This window comes from Emydura macquarii, unplaced genomic scaffold (assembly GCF_026122565.2).
Source record: "Emydura macquarii macquarii isolate MOO-44397 ecotype Brisbane River unplaced genomic scaffold, CSIRO-AGI_Emac_v2 contig_3343, whole genome shotgun sequence".
NCBI lineage: Eukaryota > Metazoa > Chordata > Testudines > Chelidae > Emydura > Emydura macquarii.
The window spans coordinates 2245924-2267967 of NW_027133480.1; the positions used below are offsets into that span (position 1 = coordinate 2245924).

The window sequence follows — 22044 nt, forward strand, 5'->3', positions numbered from 1 at the left end:
GCTTTTTCTGTGGAAAAATAGTACTTCGGGACAGAAGATTTAAATCTTCAGGATTGTGAATGTGGTGCCTTTCATGGGTACCAAATTATTATTTTTTTTAATATTTTCACTTTCTTATTGTATTTAATCTTCCAAAGTTTGAGAATTTAAACTACTTTTTTTTTATATGTAAATGAAGGCTAACCTCGAACAAATTACATACTAAAATTTCAAGGCAGTAAGAAAGAATTGAAGTATACTACTGGCTAAAGAAAGTTGTACACATTAAACAAATAAAGGTTGGAATTAAGGTTTTCACTTTTTATGCTTCTGATGTTCAGGATATATATACACTTTTTAAAATGACCTGATTTTACCTCAGCAACAGAATCACCCCTTATATCCTTGTGCTTTTCATAGGGAAGTGTACCTCTTGAACCCTCATATGTAGTGGGGCATGTGGCCTCAGCCCCCAAAGAACAAAATCTGACTACTTTGTTCAATGACGGGGAAAACAGTCAGGTATGCTTTATATGAAATCTGATCTGAAACACAATCCCCAGTTTAACAAATCGTTTAAATTTGCTCTAACTTGGATTTGGCTTGGTGGGGAGGGGGAGAGAAATTAAATCATTTGTAGAAATAGTTTTTGTGACATCTGTGATCTTGGTCTTTTAAGTTACTGTGAACCCATAGCATAGTCTTTATGTGCTGTCCTTTATTTGCCGCCTTTTACATCTTGCTTTCTCATAGTAATTCTGCAGATTGTGATGGAGAAAAAATTAATGGAGTGGATTATTTATAGACACTTTCTTTTTTAAACAAAGGGACTTAAAAATGACTTTGTCCGAAACATCTTGTGGACCTTTGAGGATATTCACATGTTAGTAGGATCAAATATGCCTATATTTGGAGGTGGAAGATATCCTGCTGTGAGCTTGCGTCTCAGGTGAATTCTTAAATTAATGTGACGTGCACCAGCCCTGACTTATTTGTTTTTTCAATTTTATATAAGTTGTGTGTATATATTTTGTTAGATAATTTAATTCTTTATCTTCATTTAAAGATTAATTTTATACTCTAACATTGAAGTGGTAATGGTTTCATAAGGTATTAAAAGGGTGGTTTTGTGATTAAGGCACTGGATTGGGACTCAAGATGTATTGGTTCTCTTTCTGCCTCTTCCTCAGATTTCTTATGTAACCTTCAGCAAAACACATAGGGCCTGATTTTTGGAGGTGCCAACTACCTGCAACCTCCTGTCTTTGTTGGAGTTGTAGGTGTTCAACACTTCTGAAAATCAGAGTCCTTAATCTCTGCTCTAATCCCCAATTTGTAGAATGGGAGTATCACTTCTCTACTTTGCACAGATGTTGTAAAGATACATTAATATTCGTGAGATGCTCAAATACTAAAGAGTTGGATGCCGTGCATAATATAGTTATGGCTTACTGTCCATCAATAGCTGAAAATATCTGCTTGATTCTGTTATCTGATTCTTTTGTTCTTGCTGCTTGTTCTTCCTGCCCATAAAGAAGTAACGGAGCCTAGTCTCCCACAGCATGGGTGAGAGGAAAGACAAGTATGTATGCCTTTTATAGGGTGGGGAAGATGGAAGCAAGCTTAAAAAGTTGGAGCCAGTTTGGCATAATAGGCCATCTTTGTTCAAAAGACACTCAGGATTCACATAGCTGGATACTGTAAATGCAGCCCAGAACTGAGGTGCATTGGTAGCGCTGGGTAAGAGAGTTTGCAATGTGCTTGGTTCCAGCTAATTCTGTTAGTCCCTTAGTTCTCTAAACACCTTTTTTAGGGGAAAAATTATGGGTGATCTCAGTAATAATTTGGGCTGTAATTTTAAAGTGCTGAAGGCATTAATGTGCATGTATCCTCTTAGCAGTAACAGATGCTGATATCAACAGAGTGGTTAGTATAGCTCCCCATGTGCTACTTTAAAATACAATCTTAGTCACAAATGAAAGCTTTTTTTATGTTGATTTTTAAGGTTGTGCTTTTATCCTTCTGCTGACACACATAGCTAAGTTCTTAACAAACATTTATTTTAACTGGCGATTTTAAACAAACAAACAAAACCGCTTAGATGTATCCTGATAGCTTTAAAAATATCTTTATTTGCTCCAAGTAATACCAGAAATATTTTTGCTGTAGGGATAACAACAAGCCAATAAACGTGCTAACAGGAATTGACTATTGGTTGGACAACTTAATATGTAATGTCCCAGAACTTGTGATGTGTTTTCATGTTAATGGAATTGTTCAGGTAAGTCCTGACATCTTACACTATGTGCCCTTTACCAATTCTTTGATTAATGCAACTTGTCCATTCATAACAGTGAAGTTGTTCTGGGGCAACTAGAAGCAACATTGCACTAGAAAAGTTTTTATAAACCTTTTTTTGAGACTCTCCAATATTGCCATTTTTTGTCCCTCTCACATTTTAAAGGCTGACTGCAAACAAATTCCTGGGGCTAGAGAGGTCACTCTTGCTAGTTCCGTGAAATTCTGTTCAGATGTGGCTGAACTGATGAACAATTAAAAAGAGCCCGTTCTTCCACCCCTAAAATGGGTTAACAGCCTCCTGCTGCTGCCAGCTAATGTACTTACTTCTACCACTTGAGGTACAGGACTATGTGGTATAATACTAAAGGTATTCAGAATTCAAGCCCTGCTGAAGATGCATGAAGGGGACATTTAGTTTGCTTTATGTTTTCTTAAAAACAAACACACACACGCCTAGGAAATTACAAATCAAACATTAAAAGAATGTTATCTATGTTGAAAAGTCAAGCACCTGGAAGTTAGGAAATGCCAGATTTACGGGTGTAACCTTAATTCTCTCTCGTTGTTGTGTATTTTGATAGTATCTTTAATTACGATTGCATACATAGCTTGTTTCCACAGGACTCCTGCCTCATTTAATGTACAACTGGGATGCACAAGGAGGTAGAATTAAGATTGCATGGGCAGCTGTAACTCTTGGATTTCTTTACTTTTGTGTGCTTGACTTTGCAACCTAAACAATATTCTTTTAACAGAATCTTTGTTTGTTTTTAGTATTTATATTGTGGTAGCGCCTAAAAGTCAGCTAGGTTGGAGCCTGTTGTGTGAAGTGCTTGCAAACATGAAAGGTCCCAGTGTCAACATTTCCATTTTAAGCGATCATTTGTTGATTTTTATAGGTGTATCTACCTCTGAATTTTAAGAACTGTACAACTCCAAACTCACTGCAAACTTAATTTTGCAGATTTGAAAAATCTTAAATTATACAGCACTCTTGAAACTTGTAAGGAGAATACAGAAAAGTGGTTGTAAACTAGCGTGTAGTAAAAGTGTGGATCCGGCGTCCAATCATTTCAGACTTTTATTTAAATTACAAATATATGTTGAGGCAACAGTTGTTTATTAACGGTAAACAGTATAGTCTAAGCCAATCTGTTCAGCATAACTGTACTCATTTTATATCATTTTATTGAGATTACTGTATGTGTTAAATGTCACAGAATTTCACTTTGTCCCTGACAACAAGTTTTTTTATTAACAGTCCTAGATGAAGCAATTTACAATACAAAGGGTATAAAAAGTAAAACTACACAAACGTAATTGGATACAATGGTAAATTCATAGCTCAGAATTTTGAGGGCTATCAGTATTAGAAAATATTAATAATGAAAGTTCTGTTTTCAGTTTAATGGATGATGAAAGGTTATTTGCATAGCCATCCTCAATATATTTTATGAAGATTTTTCAATGTGTGTTTAAAATACATTCTGTACAGAAATATGAAATGATCAAGACTGAAGATATTCCCAATTTGGAAAACTCCAATTTTTCTACCAAAGTAATAAAGGATATTGCTCAAAATATCTTATCTTTTCTGAAATCAAACTGCACCAAAGAAGGACATACTTACTGGCTTTTTAAAGGTAAGCAATTCCTTGGTTGAGTTAATAAATGACGTTTGAGACCAGGGCCGTTTTAAGACCTTCGTAGGCCCTAGGCACACTTGCCTTCGTAGGCCCCCTGACCGAAATAACTAATTTGATTTTAAGCTATTAATAAATAGTTTTTTAAATAAAAATAAAATATTGTATATAAAAATTTTTTTCGTAGGCCCTGAAAGTTTCATAGGCCCTAGACACTGTGCCTATTGTGCCTAATGGATAATATGGCCCTGTTTGAGATCTCTATACTGTCAGGTTGGTTAATTGAAAAATCTTCTCTTTCAGCAAGTGGAAGTGATATAGTAAAGCTCTATGACCTTACCACGCTTTGTGAAGAAACCGAAGATAAATACCAAAACCCTTTCACAATGCCGGTGGCAATTCTCCTGTACAAGTAAGTATTTCTTATAGAAGCAAAAACTGTTGCAGTATTTTATTTACTTATATTTAAATAAGATACTCTGGCCATCAATTAAAAATGCAATCCAAAAATCAGTATAAAACGAAAACATCATTCCATTCCCTTATATGTACAACAATCAGCCAGCAATCATATTAACTGAATCTGAATCTCCCCATTCCTCAAATTTCTCTGTCATCTTAGTCCTTCTCTAGAAACCTGCTAAAAAAGATGGGCTTTGCAGAATGCTTAGATGTGCAGGAAATAATAAGAAAAAATGGTGTAATAGACATTTCAGTGACACAAAGAAATTATCCTATGTCTACTATTTTGTTCAACTTTCTTTTAGGGTTGCCTGCAATATGATGATGAAAAAACCCCAGAACAAGAAACACTATGGCACTATCAGAACATTGCTCCTTAATTGTGTTAAATTATTGGATAAAGCCAGACATCCTCAAGTAAGAATTATATTTTAATAGATTTTTTTAGTGCAGAAAGACATGTAGCTTGCATATAACGAAAAATAGACTTTGACATTCTACCTTCAGCTAAAAGCACTAATAAGGTAACCAAATGCTATATTAATTACAGTGTGACTGCAACATGTTAGTGGGCTAATCTCATCCTCTCATGGAGGGACAATGGACCTTAGTTATAGAAGTTCCCTGGACTGAAAAATGACAATACAAGCGTGCCTGCATGGTTTGGGGTGGTGTTTTTTTTAATGAACTTCACTTTTCTTATTTTGAAGATCAAACCACCAATATGGGTCTAAAAAACCCTCTTTATGATTAAATTAAAACTTCACATTGACTGTTCTTTGGGGGAAGAGTTCCCCAACAAAGATCAAGACTCTTTCATGCTAAACACTGTACAAATACATACTAAGAAACAGTCCTTGCCCTGAAGAACATCCAATCTAAATAGACAAGACAGAAGGTAGGAGAAAGAAACAGACTTGCCTGGCAGGTCAGTGTCCGAGCCAGTAACAGAATCCATATCTCCTGACTCCTGTCCACTAGACTATGGTGCTTCTCAAGTTGCTGAGTGGTTGACATCTTACATATCCAGCAGCAGTAAGAAAGGCAGAAGAAATGTCTGAAGCTAGAACATAGAAGTTTTATGCTGCTTCAAACACCTGCAGTTTCAGAGGTAGAGGCAGTTTCTATTCATATTCTAAGCCAAACCAGAATCTGGTTATGCTGAGGAGAGTCAATCCCCAGCCAGAAAGAGCTGGCTATTGTCTTATGGGGATGCCATGCAGGGAAGTTGCACTTGAGGTGCTTAGGTCTGGACTCGTTGCTCTAACTCTGGCCCTGAGTATTCCTGCTGCCAAACCTGAGCTTGCTTCCCTTCTGGCAGCAGAGGATAATGGGATCTATTTGTCTATTTCAGCATCCTCTGTCAGATTCTGTTCCCTATGGGACTGATGGATTAGATTGTAAGAATCTAAAGAGGCTTTTGGGCTCAGGTGTAGAATTGCGGAATGGACCATGATGTCGCTGAAGCAGCTGTATGGGCAGTAATATGTATTATCATATGTAGACTACGATACAATACCTTTAAGGAAACTTCATAAACTTTGCAAAAAAAATTATTTAGAAAGATATCTCACATTGAAGCTCATACATTTATTCTAAAATTTCTCTTAATGTTGGCAGTTTCTTAGCCTAGATTTAAAACCCCTTTTTTTTCAGATTGTAACTCTTGTCAACTGAAAACTGTCTCCATAAATATGAAAGGCAGATCATGAAACAGCCCAATGGTGGTTGTTGTCTGGACTCAGTGTATAGCTTATAACATAGAGAGTTAAATTATCAGTAGGATGCTCTGGATCAGAGTCGTGAGGTGACATAAAAGTAATCTTAAAATATAGTATCACAGCTCATGGATCACTTTTTAAATGGCTATATCTATCACCATGGTAGAGGCCATGATGCTAGCTTTCATTGTCTACATCATTACATCTGTATTTTGATGTTAGACATTGGATTGTGGTGGGTAAGAAAAGGGATTCCGAACTGTCTTCCACTCCTTACCTTATCTTGCGTAGGGGAAGGGAGTGGTTTCTAGTTCCAAATTATTGTTGCTCCTGCTTACACCTAGGTGGTGACCTCCTCCATCTTCTGGTTCTCATCACACTGGTTGCTCTTATTCATGACCCCAAAGCTGAGATCAACTCCTCAAAACAGCCACCACTATTTCTTGAAGTACCTGTTTTAAACCCATGGGAGATAAAACAAGCTTTTTGCATTAACCCTCACTATCTTTTTAAAAAAAAACAAAAAAACTGACCAGTACATACATACATCACGTCAAAAATAACTTGTAGTTTATCTCTAGGGTTTTATACTGCCACTCACGACAGTGGTTTGCAGCTGATTTATGCCAATCTGTGAATTAAACTCTTATGAAGCCGGAGAGTCTACCAGAAAGTCCACTGACATAGCTAGAAGTTTGCCTCACCATAGTCATTGACTTATTTACATGGCTAAGAAAATCTTGGTATATGTGAAATTTTATTAAACTAATTTTCAAGTGTGGCTATGATCAGAAAACCATTTTTTAATAAATCAGGAGATTATCTCCATATACATTGTATATGTATAATGTATATGTATAGAGAGAGAAAGAAGACAAGTGTAGTATTTTATTATTTGTATTACTGCACAAAGAATCCTTGTCATGGATCTGTTAGGCACTGTAAAAAACACAGAACAAAAAGCCAGTCCCTTCCCCAAAGAGCTTACAATCTATGTATAAGACGAGAGACAACATATGGATAGAGACAGACTGATGGAGTACAAGGAAACAATGAGCTAATAGTGGTAAATACAACAGACTGCACTCTGAGCACACCAGCAATCTAGCCCTTGTAAATTTTTTTTGTAGGCCACACAGGAAAGAAGGGTTTTGAAGGAGGATGATGAGTTAATGGGAAGCTTCTCCCAAGCATGAGGGCAGCATAACAGAAAGAATAAAGGTGCCCGTTTGAAAAATTAACGAGTGGGTGATGGAGATTGATGAATGGGCCAATTGGAGGTGGGAGTTGACTTTTCAATACTGAATGTGAGATAGCTAAGGTGTGTATAGATGATAAAGGGCCTTAGAAGATAAGTAGCTTATGTTTGGTATGATGAAGAAGGAGCCATAGTAGGGATCTAAAGAGAGGGATGACCTAATCAAAGCAACAGGCTGGGAAAATGCTCTCTGCAGCGGCATTCTCCATGGATATCAGCAAGGCACAATCACATTTGTCAAGCCCAGAGAGATTGGTGTTGCAGTAATCAAGATATGAGATGAGAAGAGCCTAGACATGAGTTTTAGCTATGTGGATGGATAGGAAATGACATGTTGTTGGGAACAGCTACACATACACTTACTACATGTAAAACTGTGCTGTAAATCTGTAGCACTCCAGTGTGGTGTGCCCTGACTGTGAGGACACTACTACTGCACCCCAAAGGTTGCATAGTGTGTGACATACTAGAGTACTGTAGATTTATACTTCAGCTTGCCATGCAGTAAGTGTTTGTGTAGACATGCCCTTGGAGATGCAGTATCGTGAGCGCCTGTGATTTAATCGCAACTCAAGCAATTTTGGGATTTTTTAAAACGTTTTATGAAAACAGGCTGCCACATGAAATTTCCTTTATTAATAAATTTCCTTTATTCAAAGTGGCCACCATCTCTATGTTACTGTCAATGGGGCTGAAGCTGGCAAGATAGTCACCATTTCCTTGCAGTCTGTCTACATGTGGAAGTGAGGCTGCGCTTAATAAAGTTGGCTGCCTCCTGCCACTGTTCTCAGTCAGGCTGAAGCCATGCTGACAGGCAAAAAGGCTGATGCTCTATAGTTCAGGAGGCTAGACAGGACCCAGGGACTGTGAGATGCAGGGACACTGTGCAAGATGGATGGGCAGAATAAGTAGGAGTGGGGTGCTGGGGGCACCAGGAGGCATATTTTGGAATTGTAGGGGAATGGGAAACGGGTTGTGGGGCAGGAGGAAGGCAGAGCGGTGGTTCAGAGAACAGTGATGGGGGGTGGGAGATGGAGGGCATAGAATGGGAGCTCCCTCAGCCTAGGGGTAACGGTGGGTGTGGGCAGCCCAGTCTGAGCAGCCAGGGGAAGGCAGTGGTGTGTTGTCAGCTCTTGCAAATTGATCATGAGTCATGGTATTTTGGCAGCTGCAGGAGGAGCTCTCAGAATGATGCAGGCAGCTCCTCTCCTGCAATATTCAGGGCTGGACACATGGGCAGAGCTGTGTGTTGGAACCTTGGGGCAGAGGACACAGACAGGTCTTGCCACTGAGCCCTGCCTTGCATGGTTCTATAGCAGAGAGGGTCTTGGGAGAGAGAATGGAGCAGGAAGTCAAGGGAGGGTCCTGGACCCAGCAGCAATACTTTCTTGTCTCCCACTGTCTGGTATGACTTCTCTGCTTGTGATCCAGACTGAGGAGAAGGAAGTCTCAAAATAGGAAATGTGTGGCAGTTTCCCTATTACCTTCTGCTCACCCGCAAGATAGTAAGTGGAGTCTCCACCTGAGCAGCCAACGAGAGGCATGCATTTTTGTGTGCATTAAAGGTTGACTTTTCACTTAAAATTATCACACACACACAGCATGAAGAATAAAGGGATGTTAAGTCAATTTATACCAAAATACATGGTATGAAGATGATATGATTTCTGGGGCCGATCTCATGATTTTGGGGGATCTGGTTTTATGATTTCTGATATGAACATAGCTGGCATGTGAGGACTCAGAACATGGCCCGACTTGAAGATAACACCCAGGTTACAGATCTGAATAACTGGTAGAATGATGGTGTTATCCACAGTGGATGAGAAAGGAGGTAGCAGAGAAGTCTTGGAGGAACAAGATTAAGAGCTCTGTTTTAGCTACATTGAACTCAAGATGATGGATTAGACATCCACAAGGAGATGTTGGAGAAAGAGAATGAGACTGTAGTTTGTATAGAAGTAGACAGGTCTGGAGTAGAGAGGTAGAAGTAAAGACCTGCAGCCAGAAGCAAGCTTTAGAACTCTATGCTATTTTGTTGGCAGTCATGTTGGGTCTCAAATGGTTGAGTTACTCTCTGTGGCAAGAAATGTGGTGAGATAGATACAAAGTAATATGAAGAGGAACACTGAGAACAGTCTATTTTGGAGGGAGCTGAAGCTAAAGTTTGTTACTCCATTCCTGCTTCAGGGCTTTTGCTACTTTATAAAGAATAAAGGCAAATCTCAGAAATGGAATAAATTTGGACCACAACCTGTTATATGTGCATTGCATTGAAAGTAGGGTTGGATCATGACTCTTGAGGGTCGTAACTTCTTAGCTTCCTGTAACTTGCATCTGTCACGCACATCCGCAGAGCCAGTCTGCTTTGTGCACCAGTGGTGTGTTTACCTTCTGAATTCCGATTTCGAGTTTTAGTGTTAGCAGCCATGGATGTATTTGAGCTTGATTTTCTTGATAATGGAGCTAAGGTTGGAGGATTTTCTCTTTTAAATTATGCAGATGCAAACATTCTTGTTAGTAACTTGCAGTAACTGAAATATTTTTTCTCTTTTTTTTAAATAAGATTATTGCTTCAGCAAATTACATGCTCTCAGAACTCTTCCAGTTAGATGAGCCTAAAAAAGAAGATGCAGAGTTTCCTTTAAATGGGAACTCTGATGAAAGTTATAGTGAAGAGGAAGAAGAAATGCCAGATAGTGATGAAAATGGTTCCTACAGCACCAGTTCTGATCCACCAGATGATAATAAAGCGGTAGCTGTAATCAAATCTGTTGGAGAGTTGTCGGTACCAGAAAAATATAAATCTATTCATCAGATACGAGTAAGTTACTAAAAAGCTGTGCAGTTTAAAAATTAAAATAAAATAAAAAAGCTTGAAATGAACATAGTGCTACTTGCATTGTCAAAATACAGTTAACTGTAAGCAGTTCCTTTATTAAAAATAAAAAATTAAAAAAATGTCTAGAGACCTTTATGCCAGCTCTTATTTGTTTACCTCAGATTAATTGGAATATGGGGCAGAAAGGAAATAAAATCTTTGGGCCAAATTGTGGCTCTTTAGTTTTTATCCTATTGCAGATTAATATTGTTTTTGCTTTATTATCTTGTGTATTATACTTGTCTGTTAGTTTCTGCACAGCCACCTATAGAGAAATTACTCATCCTTATTGTAGAATAATCTGAATATGGAAAGGTATTTAATATCTGTGGAGAATTAAGGATTGTCCACACTAAAATACATGATCTCCCAGCACATCTCTGGAATGTACCTTAACAGTTTGACATGCAGGAAGCTGAGTGTTACCCCATGGATTTGGGGGGAGGTTACTCCTCAGTTCCCTCTGTGTCCTTCAGAATTTAGCAGTCTTTGTTTGAAAGTGTGGTGTGTTAAAGCCATTCTGAGGGAAGAAATCTTATCTCCTTCCCCACTTGTGTATGAAAAAATGCCTCTGATTAGGTTGCGTTAATATAAACCATGATGCTGTTGGCATGCACCTCAGTCATAAATATTTCAGAAACTTCTCTGGTATATGCTTCCATAATATGTAGATGAGCAAAAATGTAATGCAATTACTATCTGTCAAACTTCATCAAAGCAGCTTTTGTTTAGTACAATATCTATTCTAAAACAACCAAATAATGTGAAACTGAGTTTCCTCATTTAGCTCCCAAATGTTAACAATGTTTCACTTTGCCGCTTGACAGTTCATTAAGCCCTATCTGTGGCAGTGAAGCGCTTGATTGCCTCATGCTTAGTTATCCTTCTGCAAAGTGTATATCATATAAGTCAAAAAGGTTGACTTTCTTACTAGTCCCTATGCCAAATAATAAAGAGACTCTGCAAGATCTGTGTTATCACCAATGCTCGTTGATATCCTGCAAGCTTTAGTACTTCAAGGCCCCTCTGCTAAAAATCTAGCATCCTGTTGGTAGTGGAAACCCTACACTGATTTTTCTTCTTAAAGCGAAGATTAATTACTGGAGGGTACTGCACTTCTATTTGCTATGTTTGGATTGATATTACACTGGCAGGATTTCATCTTTCTCCCGTACTAAAAGTTGGTCAATGAAGATTGTTCCTGTCATTCAGAAAAGGTGGTTAGGGTGAAATTCTTCCCTCCTTGCATAGAGCTAGAGTAATGGGTTATGTGGAATGAAATAGAATTACACATCTGCCTGCCTGTTCGTCCATCCTTCCCCCTTTTAGGAGGCTCATTGCAGCCACTCTGTGGCTGCTTTTCTGGAAAAGAGGCTGCTATCCTTCTATGGCCCTTACTTCAGGATTTTGGGTCACTAGAACAGACTGATCATGAATTTTAGTCAGTTTAGGTAAACATTCTAGTTCAACACTACAGTGAAGACCATTAGTATCTGCAGTTGCTGAAGTAAAGGAAAGAAATGTTGTAATCTAGATATAGTATAGAGTTCAGCATACTCCATTAATAATCTCCATTGTAGCCTGTTAACCATATCCCAAATAAACTGGATTCTGCTGTCTATCCTTTAAAGCTTCATAGTTTTTGTGGTTTTTAAATGGGTCTGCCTTCTTTAAAATATTTTTCTTTTTTTAAGCCTAGTTGTGCTTTTCCTGTTTGCCATGACACTGAGGAACGCTGTAGACTTGTGCTCAGCTATGTTCTAGAGGTAAGTTTCCTAATGCTGTTCTGTCCTGGTCAAAATGTTTGGCATGTTTATATTTAGTTTACCTTCCAAGTAAATACTAAATAAAAGACTTTTTCTTTTTAAAGGGCTTGAAATCGGTTGACCGCAGTATTAAAAAAGATGGTGACCTTCCTGCAGCTAACCCCAACACCCCAATCCCATTAAAATACGAAGATGAATCCGCAAGTGGTGGTCCTGAGTGTCTGGAAAAACAGATGGCTTTGTTTTTAGATAAAAGTAAGCTGAATTGTTTTGCAAGTAGGACCTTTTGAATGGTGCAGCACACTGCTGCTACTTTATTTTGATCATCTAAACAATTTACTTGTAAATCATCAATTACGCCATGGATTGAAAAAGCAGAAAAGGATATTGCACACAAACAAAAGTGGAGAATATAGGCCTTTCCTTTTAAATATGAAAAAAAACAGGACAGTAGGGATTCTTTTAGCATATTAAAGATCCTTTTATAGTAAGTACATAAGGTTACTACATTTTATTTAGATATGGCTTGCCATTGGCTTCTGTAAGGATTTCATTTTGTTCCTAGATGGTGATGTAGTGCCCCCTTTAGGGGGTGTGTGTGTGTGTTTGGATGATATTAGATTTTTGTCACTTAGAAAAATTATCTTTATAAGACCAAGACTGTGGAGTTTGGCAATGATTTTAGTGTCAACATCATGCTCATTACTGGCCAGGATATTCTTTTCTTGCCTTGCAGTTATTATTCTGTCTATGCAAGAACAGTAGGAACTGTTTGAATAAAAATGTCTTTGAGTATGTTTTAATTACTAAATCTGCACTAGCCTGCATTTGCTGCTTCACCATAACATCTGAGTACCTTGCTTTAGTTTTCTGGCTCTATGTAAAATAACAAAAAGACAGTTGTCATATAATCATAATTCAAAAAATAAATTTTAGGGGTTCTTGGATTTAATTTTACTTGGAGTTTCCTTCCATTAACCCAGTAGTCAGTTAAAAACTGAACTGGCTGTTAAATATTTTTTTCTGGGAGCTGAAAATGGCAAAGTATATTCAGTGGAAGGCAGTTTCTTTTTCTATAGCTTTCATAAGAGTTAACTTTTTAGAATAGATTTCAATGTTTAAATAGCTATATTATGGTAGATGAAATACTAAGATTATTGCCATGAAGGTAAGGAATGGTGCTTACTTTCAAGATATAATATTGCCATGCTTTGTCAACTCTCAAACCAAAAAAGAATAATAAAGTGTCCCAAGCTTTTCTAAACGAATAATAATTGAAACAGTCTACCATTTCTCCTCCAATTTTGATTTACAATAGATGGTGTCAGTTGAAAGTCCGTGACTTGTAGATCTGCAAATGACATATTGGTTTTTACACCCCTCCCTCCAATAATTGGGTCCAGAATTTCAGATTAAATATACCGTTAAACAGGCTGCATTGCATTCTGAGCTAGGATAAACACCTAAACAATATCTCTTATGTTCAGTCTCCCCTTTCGACTTTTGGTAGCAGCAAAAGGAATAAACTCAAGTGTTTCAGGGTACCAGCTAGTGTTTGGATAATAGAGATTGAATTATACTAGACCAAGAAAATTCAAAGATTGGTAAGAAACAAAGTTTCTTCCTTTATTGTACCTATGCTCTGTGGTGCAAAATGTGTAGTATCATGCTTCTCCTGAAAACTTTCCCAAACATAAAGGGAGGATTAACGGCCTTTTTCCCTCAAATTTAATGTTTCAGAAAGAACCTTTGCTGACAGCCAGTGCACTGTGTGTCTGAACTGTTTAGGTAGTATGTAGGATGTATCATATTTGTCCAAAAAGAGATGTGCTCTGCTCCAGGTTGATTTGATGGTGGTCATATTGCTTTCCTGAATAGGAATGAGTCTCTGGCCTGGACATTGTAGATCTTTGTCTGCTTCAAAGCCCCCTGAACTGGTGAAGCAGAAATCTTTGGTGCCAGAACCAGGACCTTTATTTGGCTCCAAGTGAGTGGCGCACTCTGTCTGGTTCCAGGGCTACTCCAGCATCAAGGAAGCAGCCTCATCATATGATTCTAAAGATGCCTTGGCACTAACAGTGTGGAAGACTACAAAAGTTCTGTCTTCCAGGCAGAAATTAGATGATACAGTTTCCTCATTGCTGGAGATTCTCAGAACCAGAAAGCCTCCACCTATTTGCTCTTGTCAATACTGGAGCTAATATTTAGGTTGTAAGGATTCATTGCAAAGCAAACAAAAAAATCCCCAACCCCATTTGTAAATGCCTTTATCCACTTTGCTCTGTCCCAAACATGAAAAGAACTTTCTCCTCCACTAGACCACAGTGTGTCTCAAGCTATTTCAAATGTATGTGCTCCATTAAAAGGGAGCTATTTGTGCATATCCACCTTAGTCAAGTACCTTGAGATCAACAGCTGAAAAAGTTCTGTATAACTTCAAAGTGCTATATGGGTTCCAAATATTATTAGGCCCATTTTACCTATAGGATAACGTGACAGGCAAGAAGGTTAAATGACTTTACTTGGGCAGCATTGTGGTATAAAGGATTTAAACCACTGAACTGAGTTTTTGACTCCTGGATTAGATATAAGATTTACTTATTTTATTTTTGTATTTATAGTGGGCTCATTTCAAAAGGATAAACATTCCAGTCAATCAGGAATGATTCCTGGATCCTGGCAGTATAAAATGAAACTCCAGCTGATTCTAAAGTCATCGAAGGCTTATTATGTTCTATCTGATGCTGCTATGAGTCTTCAGAAATATGGAAGAGCATTACGATACATTAAATTAGCTTTACAGTGCCATGGTAAGTAATTGGAATATTTTATTCTTAAACGTTGCACACAGACAAATAATGGGAAATACTTCTGCTAACCATTGAAAAACTCAGTGGCATCTGAGGACAGAATTTGGTGCACCAATTCCATTCTCCTAACAAATATCAAATTATGGTAAAGAACTGACTTGAGCGGGTTGGACACAGGGAAGCCTGTTAGTTTGAACCAGAGGTTTCTTCTGTCTCATTCCTTTTGTCCCCATTACAAAACTGTCACAATTCGCACAAGTGGCAGTTTCACGTTGAAGGCAGAGGGCCAGGACTCAGCATTGTAGAGGGCAGAACTCGGTGTATAGATTGGGACTTGAAGTCCAGTGCCAGGAATGTACGGAAAAGCTAAAACAGCACCTTTATTCATTATACTTGGCTTGAGCTGTTCGTATACATTCTTCATTTTCAGAAGTGCTAAATTCACTCCCAAACTTTAAGCAGATACCCAACGAGTGGAGTGCATCTCCAACTAATACTGAGACTTAGTGAATAGAATGATGGAGTATATTCTGATTCTGTTTCCTGGTTATAACACTGAGAATTTGTATAATCAGAAAATATAATGACTTTAAAGTGAAATTCTTCTCTGTTTAAAAAAAGGTGCATTGTGATTTGCCATAATGCTCTGTTGGTTAGTAAAAATATGCAAGGGGAGTAGTTTCTAATTGTCATCCCTAGAAAATCAGTTTGTGATCTGAAAGTCAAATTGTTCTTCCTGGTTCATATATCATCATAAGTTATGAAGATTCTGCAGGCCAAATCCTGCCCTCAGTTCTACCTGTGAAAATCCTATAGTCTTCAGTGGCTTTACACAGTTACAACTGAGGGCAGGAGTTGACCTTGCATTTGTAGCTTAGTTAATGGTTCTGTACTATGTGAGCAGGGATAGAAGTCAGTTCGTCCTCCTTATCTATGACTGCTGTACGGTGTTAACAGATGTAAAAACTTAATCCTGCCAGCTAGATATGACTTGGAGTCAGAACTGTTAAGTAAGATATCACCAGTTTTACAGGGTCACTCTTCTACGAATAGTTAAATTTGGATTCTACATGTTTCAAGACTCTTGGTGCTTACTTTTGTTTTCTTGGGTTTTTCCCCTACCAGATACTTACTGCTGGCTCTGCACCAATATGCCTGCTGAAGTGCTACTGTTTCTTTGTCAATGTTTAACCCTTTGTGGTGATATCCAGCTAATGCTTGCCCAGAATGCAAATAACAGAGCTGCGTATCTTGAAGAATATAATTACCAAACTAAAGAAGATCAGGAAATATTGCACAGTCTTCATAGAGAATCCAACTGTCAAGGTATAACATTGAAATAATAATCTATTTGGCTGAATTAGAGTGGTCCTATCAGACAGTACTTAATCCCACAGTGTTTCCTCATATTCTGGCAAAACAGTATAGTACATCAATCTTGGGGGTATGGGAATCTTATGGTACTTTGGTGCTATTTCTTTCTTGCCAAAAGGAAAGCTGAGCATAGAAATTAAAATAGCTTTTTAGGAATATGGCTTTTCTGGAGAATATATGATAAAATCATGCACTTTAAACTTAAGTGGAAATTAAAAAAAAAGTCTTTACATCTTTCAAGTAATAGCCACATTCTGCCTTTCCTTAGGCTCTGTGGAACCCCTTTAATTTTTGGGCACAACTCAATCATTTTATCAAACTTTTACTACTACACTTTTTTCATAGTCCCTAAAATAAATAAAATCTGTTTGGAAAGAATTTACAATTGACATGCAGTTCTTGCTATTTGTTTTCCAGTATTTGCATGGGCTACTGACTTGTCTACAGACTTGGAATGTCAGCTTTTGGTTAGCTGCAAATGCTATGAGGCAGCTAATGAAATCTTGCTTTTTAGTAATTTAAAAAAACAAAATCCAGAGCAGCATACACAAGTACTCAAGAGGATGGGCAACATCAGAAATGAAATTGGAGTATTTTACATGAATCAGGCTGCTGCAGTGCAGACTGAGAGAGTAGGCAAGTATTTTATTTTTAATTTTTCACTTATTACATACACTACTTCACTGTTGTAAACCTCTGAATAGAATTGTGTAACAATTATTATCAACTTCAGCAACAGTATTTGAGAGATGCCTCCTGAACTCTTCATTCCTGGAAGAAAAGGAATTTCAAAGAACTTTTTCATAACAGATACTGTCTCTTGTAGTTAATGGTTTGTCGGGATTTCCATTATAAGCGGTGTTTTTTGGGTTACTCTAACTTACACATGAACATGTTAATCTGTACTGTAATATAGAATATATGACTTTTGAGAAAACCTTTGTATTACAGTTATAATTCCATGAAAAACATATGAGAACATTAGCACAATTCTACTCACAAAAATGAGGGATCTTGCTTAAGTCTTTGCAGAAACAGGGCCTAATATTTGAATGATGTGCATTTGCTTAACTTTATGCATTGTCCATAGTCACAGTGAAGTCAATAGGACTATACATAGTGACACAGTTACCACTGTTAGTAAATCTTTGCAGGTTTGGGCCATGTGTGAGTGTTAGAACACATGCCTCAGTGGAATTGATTTAATAGCAATGTACTGACATATAGGAAGAGTGGTTTTTGCAAAGCAAAATTTTTTTTTTAAGGCTTTTATTTTAGGGATGTTATAAGTACTTAACAGACCCATAGTCTTTTGTGACCTTTGCCTAATTATAGACAGGCTATTATTGTGGGACATTATTGACAAGTTTCTGATTTGATGTTACTTTTCTGTCATTTCTGTTTCTCTAACAGAAAAGTATTTAGCTGAAATTGAACCTTAATGTTAAACTTAAAGTGATTGGTTATTAAATTTACTCATGGTTACTTATAGCGTAGAATCTGAGTTATTTCTATGTACTTACAGTAGGAAAGAAGTGGTATCTGAGTACTTTGAGATGGCTGAGTAAATATTGTCTTTTTAATGATGGTTATTGTCTTATCAGTTCTCTGTTAACTTGCATTAGTTTTTGATTTAATGTTGTTATCACAAGACAATGACTGTTTTCAACAATACAGTTCAGGGTAGTGTTTGTTGGCATATTCAAAATGTCTACCTCTTTATGAGACATCATCGTTAGTTGCCAAAAAAATAACTAACTAATTTTTTCTTTGTTCTGCCCAAGACTAAGCACTCTTGATGAACTTTAAAGTTTTCAAACTTGACTTCTGGTCTTAAATTCCAGAAAAGCATATATAAAAATAGAACAAGAACAATACTTGAATCAAGATGTTGATAGTTTAGAAATCTTTAAAAAGCTTGAATGAAATTGTAAGACCTCTTTTTCCTTTCATATAGTGAGCAAAAGTGTATCTGCTGCAGAGCAGCAACTGTGGAAGAAAAGCTTCTCTTGCTTTGAAAAAGGAATTCATAACTTTGACTCAATTGATGATGCAACCAATGCTGCCCTTCTGTTGTGTAACACAGGAAGACTGATGCGAATTTGTGCTCAAGCACATTGTGCTGCTGGAGGAGATTTTAAGCGAGAATTTTCCCCAGAAGAGGCCCTTTATTATAATAAGGTAATAAGGCCTGTTGATGAGATCTCAGTTCCTCTGTTAAAAGAATGAGCCTTGCTATTGAGCAGTGACTTTTCCACTAAGCATGTCCATAAAATACAAGGAGACTATACACTTCTCTGGATGGATCACTTGCTGTGGTTCAGCATTTTCAAACTAATCTTTTTTGTGGGGTTTTACCTTTGGATTTAGATGCACTGATTTCTAAGCACTTTGAAATGACAGAAATGTTATGAATATTTTAATTAAAGCTTAAATGTAATGACTGAAAACATTTTGTAACTTTTTGTGTATTGATTTCATATTAATTGAAAGTGTACAGGAAAATACCAAGAATAAAGATAACTGTAAAGAAAGAGCTCACTATGAAAAATAGCAGGTATGTGTGTTGTCAGTTACAAAAGGTAGCAAAGTTTTTTATAGTTTGATTATTTTCCCCTCACCTCCCGACAAGCATACAGTTGCTCTCACAAATTGAAACTTAATTTGTGAGTGCAGTTATTGTGAAGGAATGTGCTGATTTAATATTTGCACACGGTCACTTACGCACAGCCATTTACGTGTGTAATTACACATTGAAATTAAGCATGCAGTGGTATGTCTGAGTTTAAAAAATCAGATCCTTAGTGTATTGATTAGCAGTACTTATTCCATGGCTGTCTTTTAAAAGATTGCTGTTACCTCGCTTACCTTATGTTATATACATAATTTATATTGAGAAATATCAAAATTATTTACCTATTTTAAAAATGTCTAGTAAGTCTCTTAAAAACAGAACTTTAAAAATTAAGAACTGTATATAAAAACAGAGTAAATAGAATATAGTTATAACAGATGTTCAGCCAAGTACTCGTGGCTGGAAATTACAAACCTTACAGCTCTGAGTTATGAAGTCCCTTGTGCAGTGTTTTTGAACTGTTATATATGGCAGTAATATTGGGACTTGGAAAATGGTATTTAACATATGACCTAAAACTAACATTTAACTCTTTTAAAAAAAACTCCCTTTTTTCATCTTTTCAGAACCATATAATCTTATATTTTAAACATTTTAAAAGTGCATTTAAAATTGAGTATTCAGATTAGCTATAAAATAGTCCTTAGTGGAGTTTAGGACCTCAATGAATGGAGAGCAAAAATTGTGAACATATCTGATGGAAACACTATAACCAGTGAACTTAAAGGTCACCCTTATTATAGTCAAATATTGTCCTTTTTATATTTTACACCATTCATTTAATGATTGGGAAGATCACTGAGCTACTAGGAGAAGATGGAGGCATTCAGTCTTCTCCGTCTCATTGCTGACTGATTGTTAAAGGTCTCAGAAGAAAATAATTTACATTTAAGGTAGCATCTTTCATCCAAAAGGATCCTCAAGGCTTCCTAAAGTACATAAAAGACCACTGATGTACAGCTAAGGTAGACTTTGACAGCATGCCAAGATAGAGGGATCTTTTTGACCGGAACACTGGGTCCAAACCCCCCAACTCTCCTGAATAATGCTATGGAATCTTTAGTATCAGTATAAACAAGATCTCAGTGTGTTAGGTCTTGGACAGAAATCTTCCTGGCCCTCAGGGGGCGCAAAACACACAAAGCTGGACAGTTCATTTGTGTGGGAAAAAGGAATGGAGAGTCTCTGCACCCTCATGTAGGCTCCAGAGCCAAGCTTCATAGTGTCTTTGCAGCATCCTGTTGGAGGTAGGCTTATGGTTGGACAGGAGAGCTGGATAGGGTCTCTCAAATACACCACATATCCCATGTTTGTGGGGGCTAGCTTCTCATTGTACAGTGTACTCTGCTTCCAGGATTGGGTGGATTCTGTCCCTGCCCTCATGTAGCTCTCTTATGCCAAACCATCCCTTTTACACAGGAGATAAGGATTTCATCCTTATTGCTTAATTTTGCTTCCATTTCCATACCTATGCACTGTAATGTAAACTAATTTGTGTTGTATATTTTTAGTCTGAATTAAATTCCAAATTTGTATTTGCATGGAATTGCCAGCTGTTAGACGTCAGAGATGCGTGATTTTAAATAGATTTTAAAAGTGCTCCTTAAGAAATGCTAAGAGCATCCATATTAGAATGAGTAGAGGATAATGGATTGTTACCATTTACTATGCTGTAAAGCTGTGTCATTAACTACTGCTTATATTCTGCAGGCTATTGATTACTATTTGAAGGCTTTAAGATCACTGGGTAAAAGAGAGATGCATCCAGCTGTTTGGGATTCTGTGAATTGGGAACTGTCCACTACCTATTTTACCATGGCAACTTTGCAGCAGGATTATGCACCATTATCTAGAAAGGCTCAGGAACAGGTAATGAAAAAGGATTTGTAACAATATCCATTGAAACAAGCCAGCCATTCTTTAATTTTTTGTGAAGAACGAGCAGAATGGTGTAGAGAATTCCTGCTCTGAGCCAAAGCGCATACATAATTTGTAAATCTTTAGGATAAAACCATTGTATGACAGTTATTGCTAACAGAATATGGCACATTAAGAGGAGTGCACACCCATGTTTATATACTATCATATTTATATTTTAGTTTCTACAAAAGAAAACAAAGAACAACCTGTTCTTTCATTTTGGATCTTCCATATTTCAAAGTAAATGTTTTGACAGTGCATCATGAAATCTTGTTTTTGTAGATAGAGAAGGAAGTTAGTGAAGCCATGATGAAATCTTTGAAATACTGTGATGTTGATACAGAGTCTGCACGACAACCCCTCTGCCAGTATCGGGCTGCAACTATTCACCATAGACTGGCTTCCATGTATCACAGTTGCTTGAGAAACCAGGTAATAGTCCAGAATATTGAGTTGCGTTGTAGATTTTTTTTTTCTTGTGTGCTGTAATTTATGCTTTGTGTATGTGTGTATATAAAAATATATATAGTGTGTGTATAGTATACTCCTGTTTATCCAAACATCTGTATTATCAAATTCCTTCCTTGTCCCCCATGTATCTCATGCTGGGGGACAGGGTAGGGATTTGGAAAATGCGGCATTTTGGATAATAGAGCAGAAATCCCTGGCCAAGACCGAGAGGAGGAGGAGGAGGAGCCTCTGGCCATGGGGGAGACCACCCTGCTACTGAATGGCTCCTGAAATACGTTAGGGAGCCCTCTGTAGCGCTGTTGTCAGGAGTGAGTCAGCAAGGCCATGACAGCAGAGCTATAGAAGACTCCCTGCCCTGCCACCGGGCTGTGACAGCCGATCCCTGCAGGCACAAGGTGTGGTGGGAGAGACTGTGGTTTGGAGGGGGTGGGGGGAGAAGAGCAGAGTCCTGGCCGGGGGGGACTCTGTTCTGCTCCACACCTGGTGCGTGTAGGGATACTGCGTCACCTCTGCAGCCATACTGTTATGGGAGTGAGTGAGCGAGCTTTAGGGTGATGCTATTTTTGTTTTATTTCCTTTAATTAAAATTAGAGACCATGTTACTGCAAAACCATTATCAAATTGCTAAGTATTTTTCAGTAATTTTCATTAGTATACTCTAAGAATAAATTTACTTACCAGCGCCCTGTCCTAAACTAGATTTTTCTGGGAATTGCCAACCCTGCATTTGCTTTTAAAACTTCAAAATTCTGAATTGAGCAGGGGAGAGATTGTGGCTGTGCCCTGCCCCTATAGGCAATTTTTTCACTGCATCTGTTACCTG

At 37.6% G+C, this 22044-nt stretch overlaps 1 protein-coding gene across 1 annotated transcript in view; it reads left to right on the forward strand.

Annotated features, from left to right (window-relative positions):
* EDRF1 (erythroid differentiation regulatory factor 1) overlaps nucleotides 1-22044 on the forward strand; it is a 47030-nt gene that overhangs the window by 15562 nt on the left and 9424 nt on the right. The window contains exons 7-21 of the mRNA XM_067533393.1: nucleotides 400-501; nucleotides 807-928; nucleotides 2149-2260; nucleotides 3776-3923; nucleotides 4227-4335; nucleotides 4691-4802; nucleotides 9931-10188; nucleotides 11940-12011; nucleotides 12116-12266; nucleotides 14633-14821; nucleotides 15947-16147; nucleotides 16613-16831; nucleotides 18153-18376; nucleotides 20541-20699; nucleotides 21033-21182. Of these exons, the coding sequence (XP_067389494.1) occupies nucleotides 400-501; nucleotides 807-928; nucleotides 2149-2260; nucleotides 3776-3923; nucleotides 4227-4335; nucleotides 4691-4802; nucleotides 9931-10188; nucleotides 11940-12011; nucleotides 12116-12266; nucleotides 14633-14821; nucleotides 15947-16147; nucleotides 16613-16831; nucleotides 18153-18376; nucleotides 20541-20699; nucleotides 21033-21182 (2328 nt within the window). The remainder of the gene's footprint in view (nucleotides 1-399; nucleotides 502-806; nucleotides 929-2148; nucleotides 2261-3775; nucleotides 3924-4226; nucleotides 4336-4690; nucleotides 4803-9930; nucleotides 10189-11939; nucleotides 12012-12115; nucleotides 12267-14632; nucleotides 14822-15946; nucleotides 16148-16612; nucleotides 16832-18152; nucleotides 18377-20540; nucleotides 20700-21032; nucleotides 21183-22044) is intronic.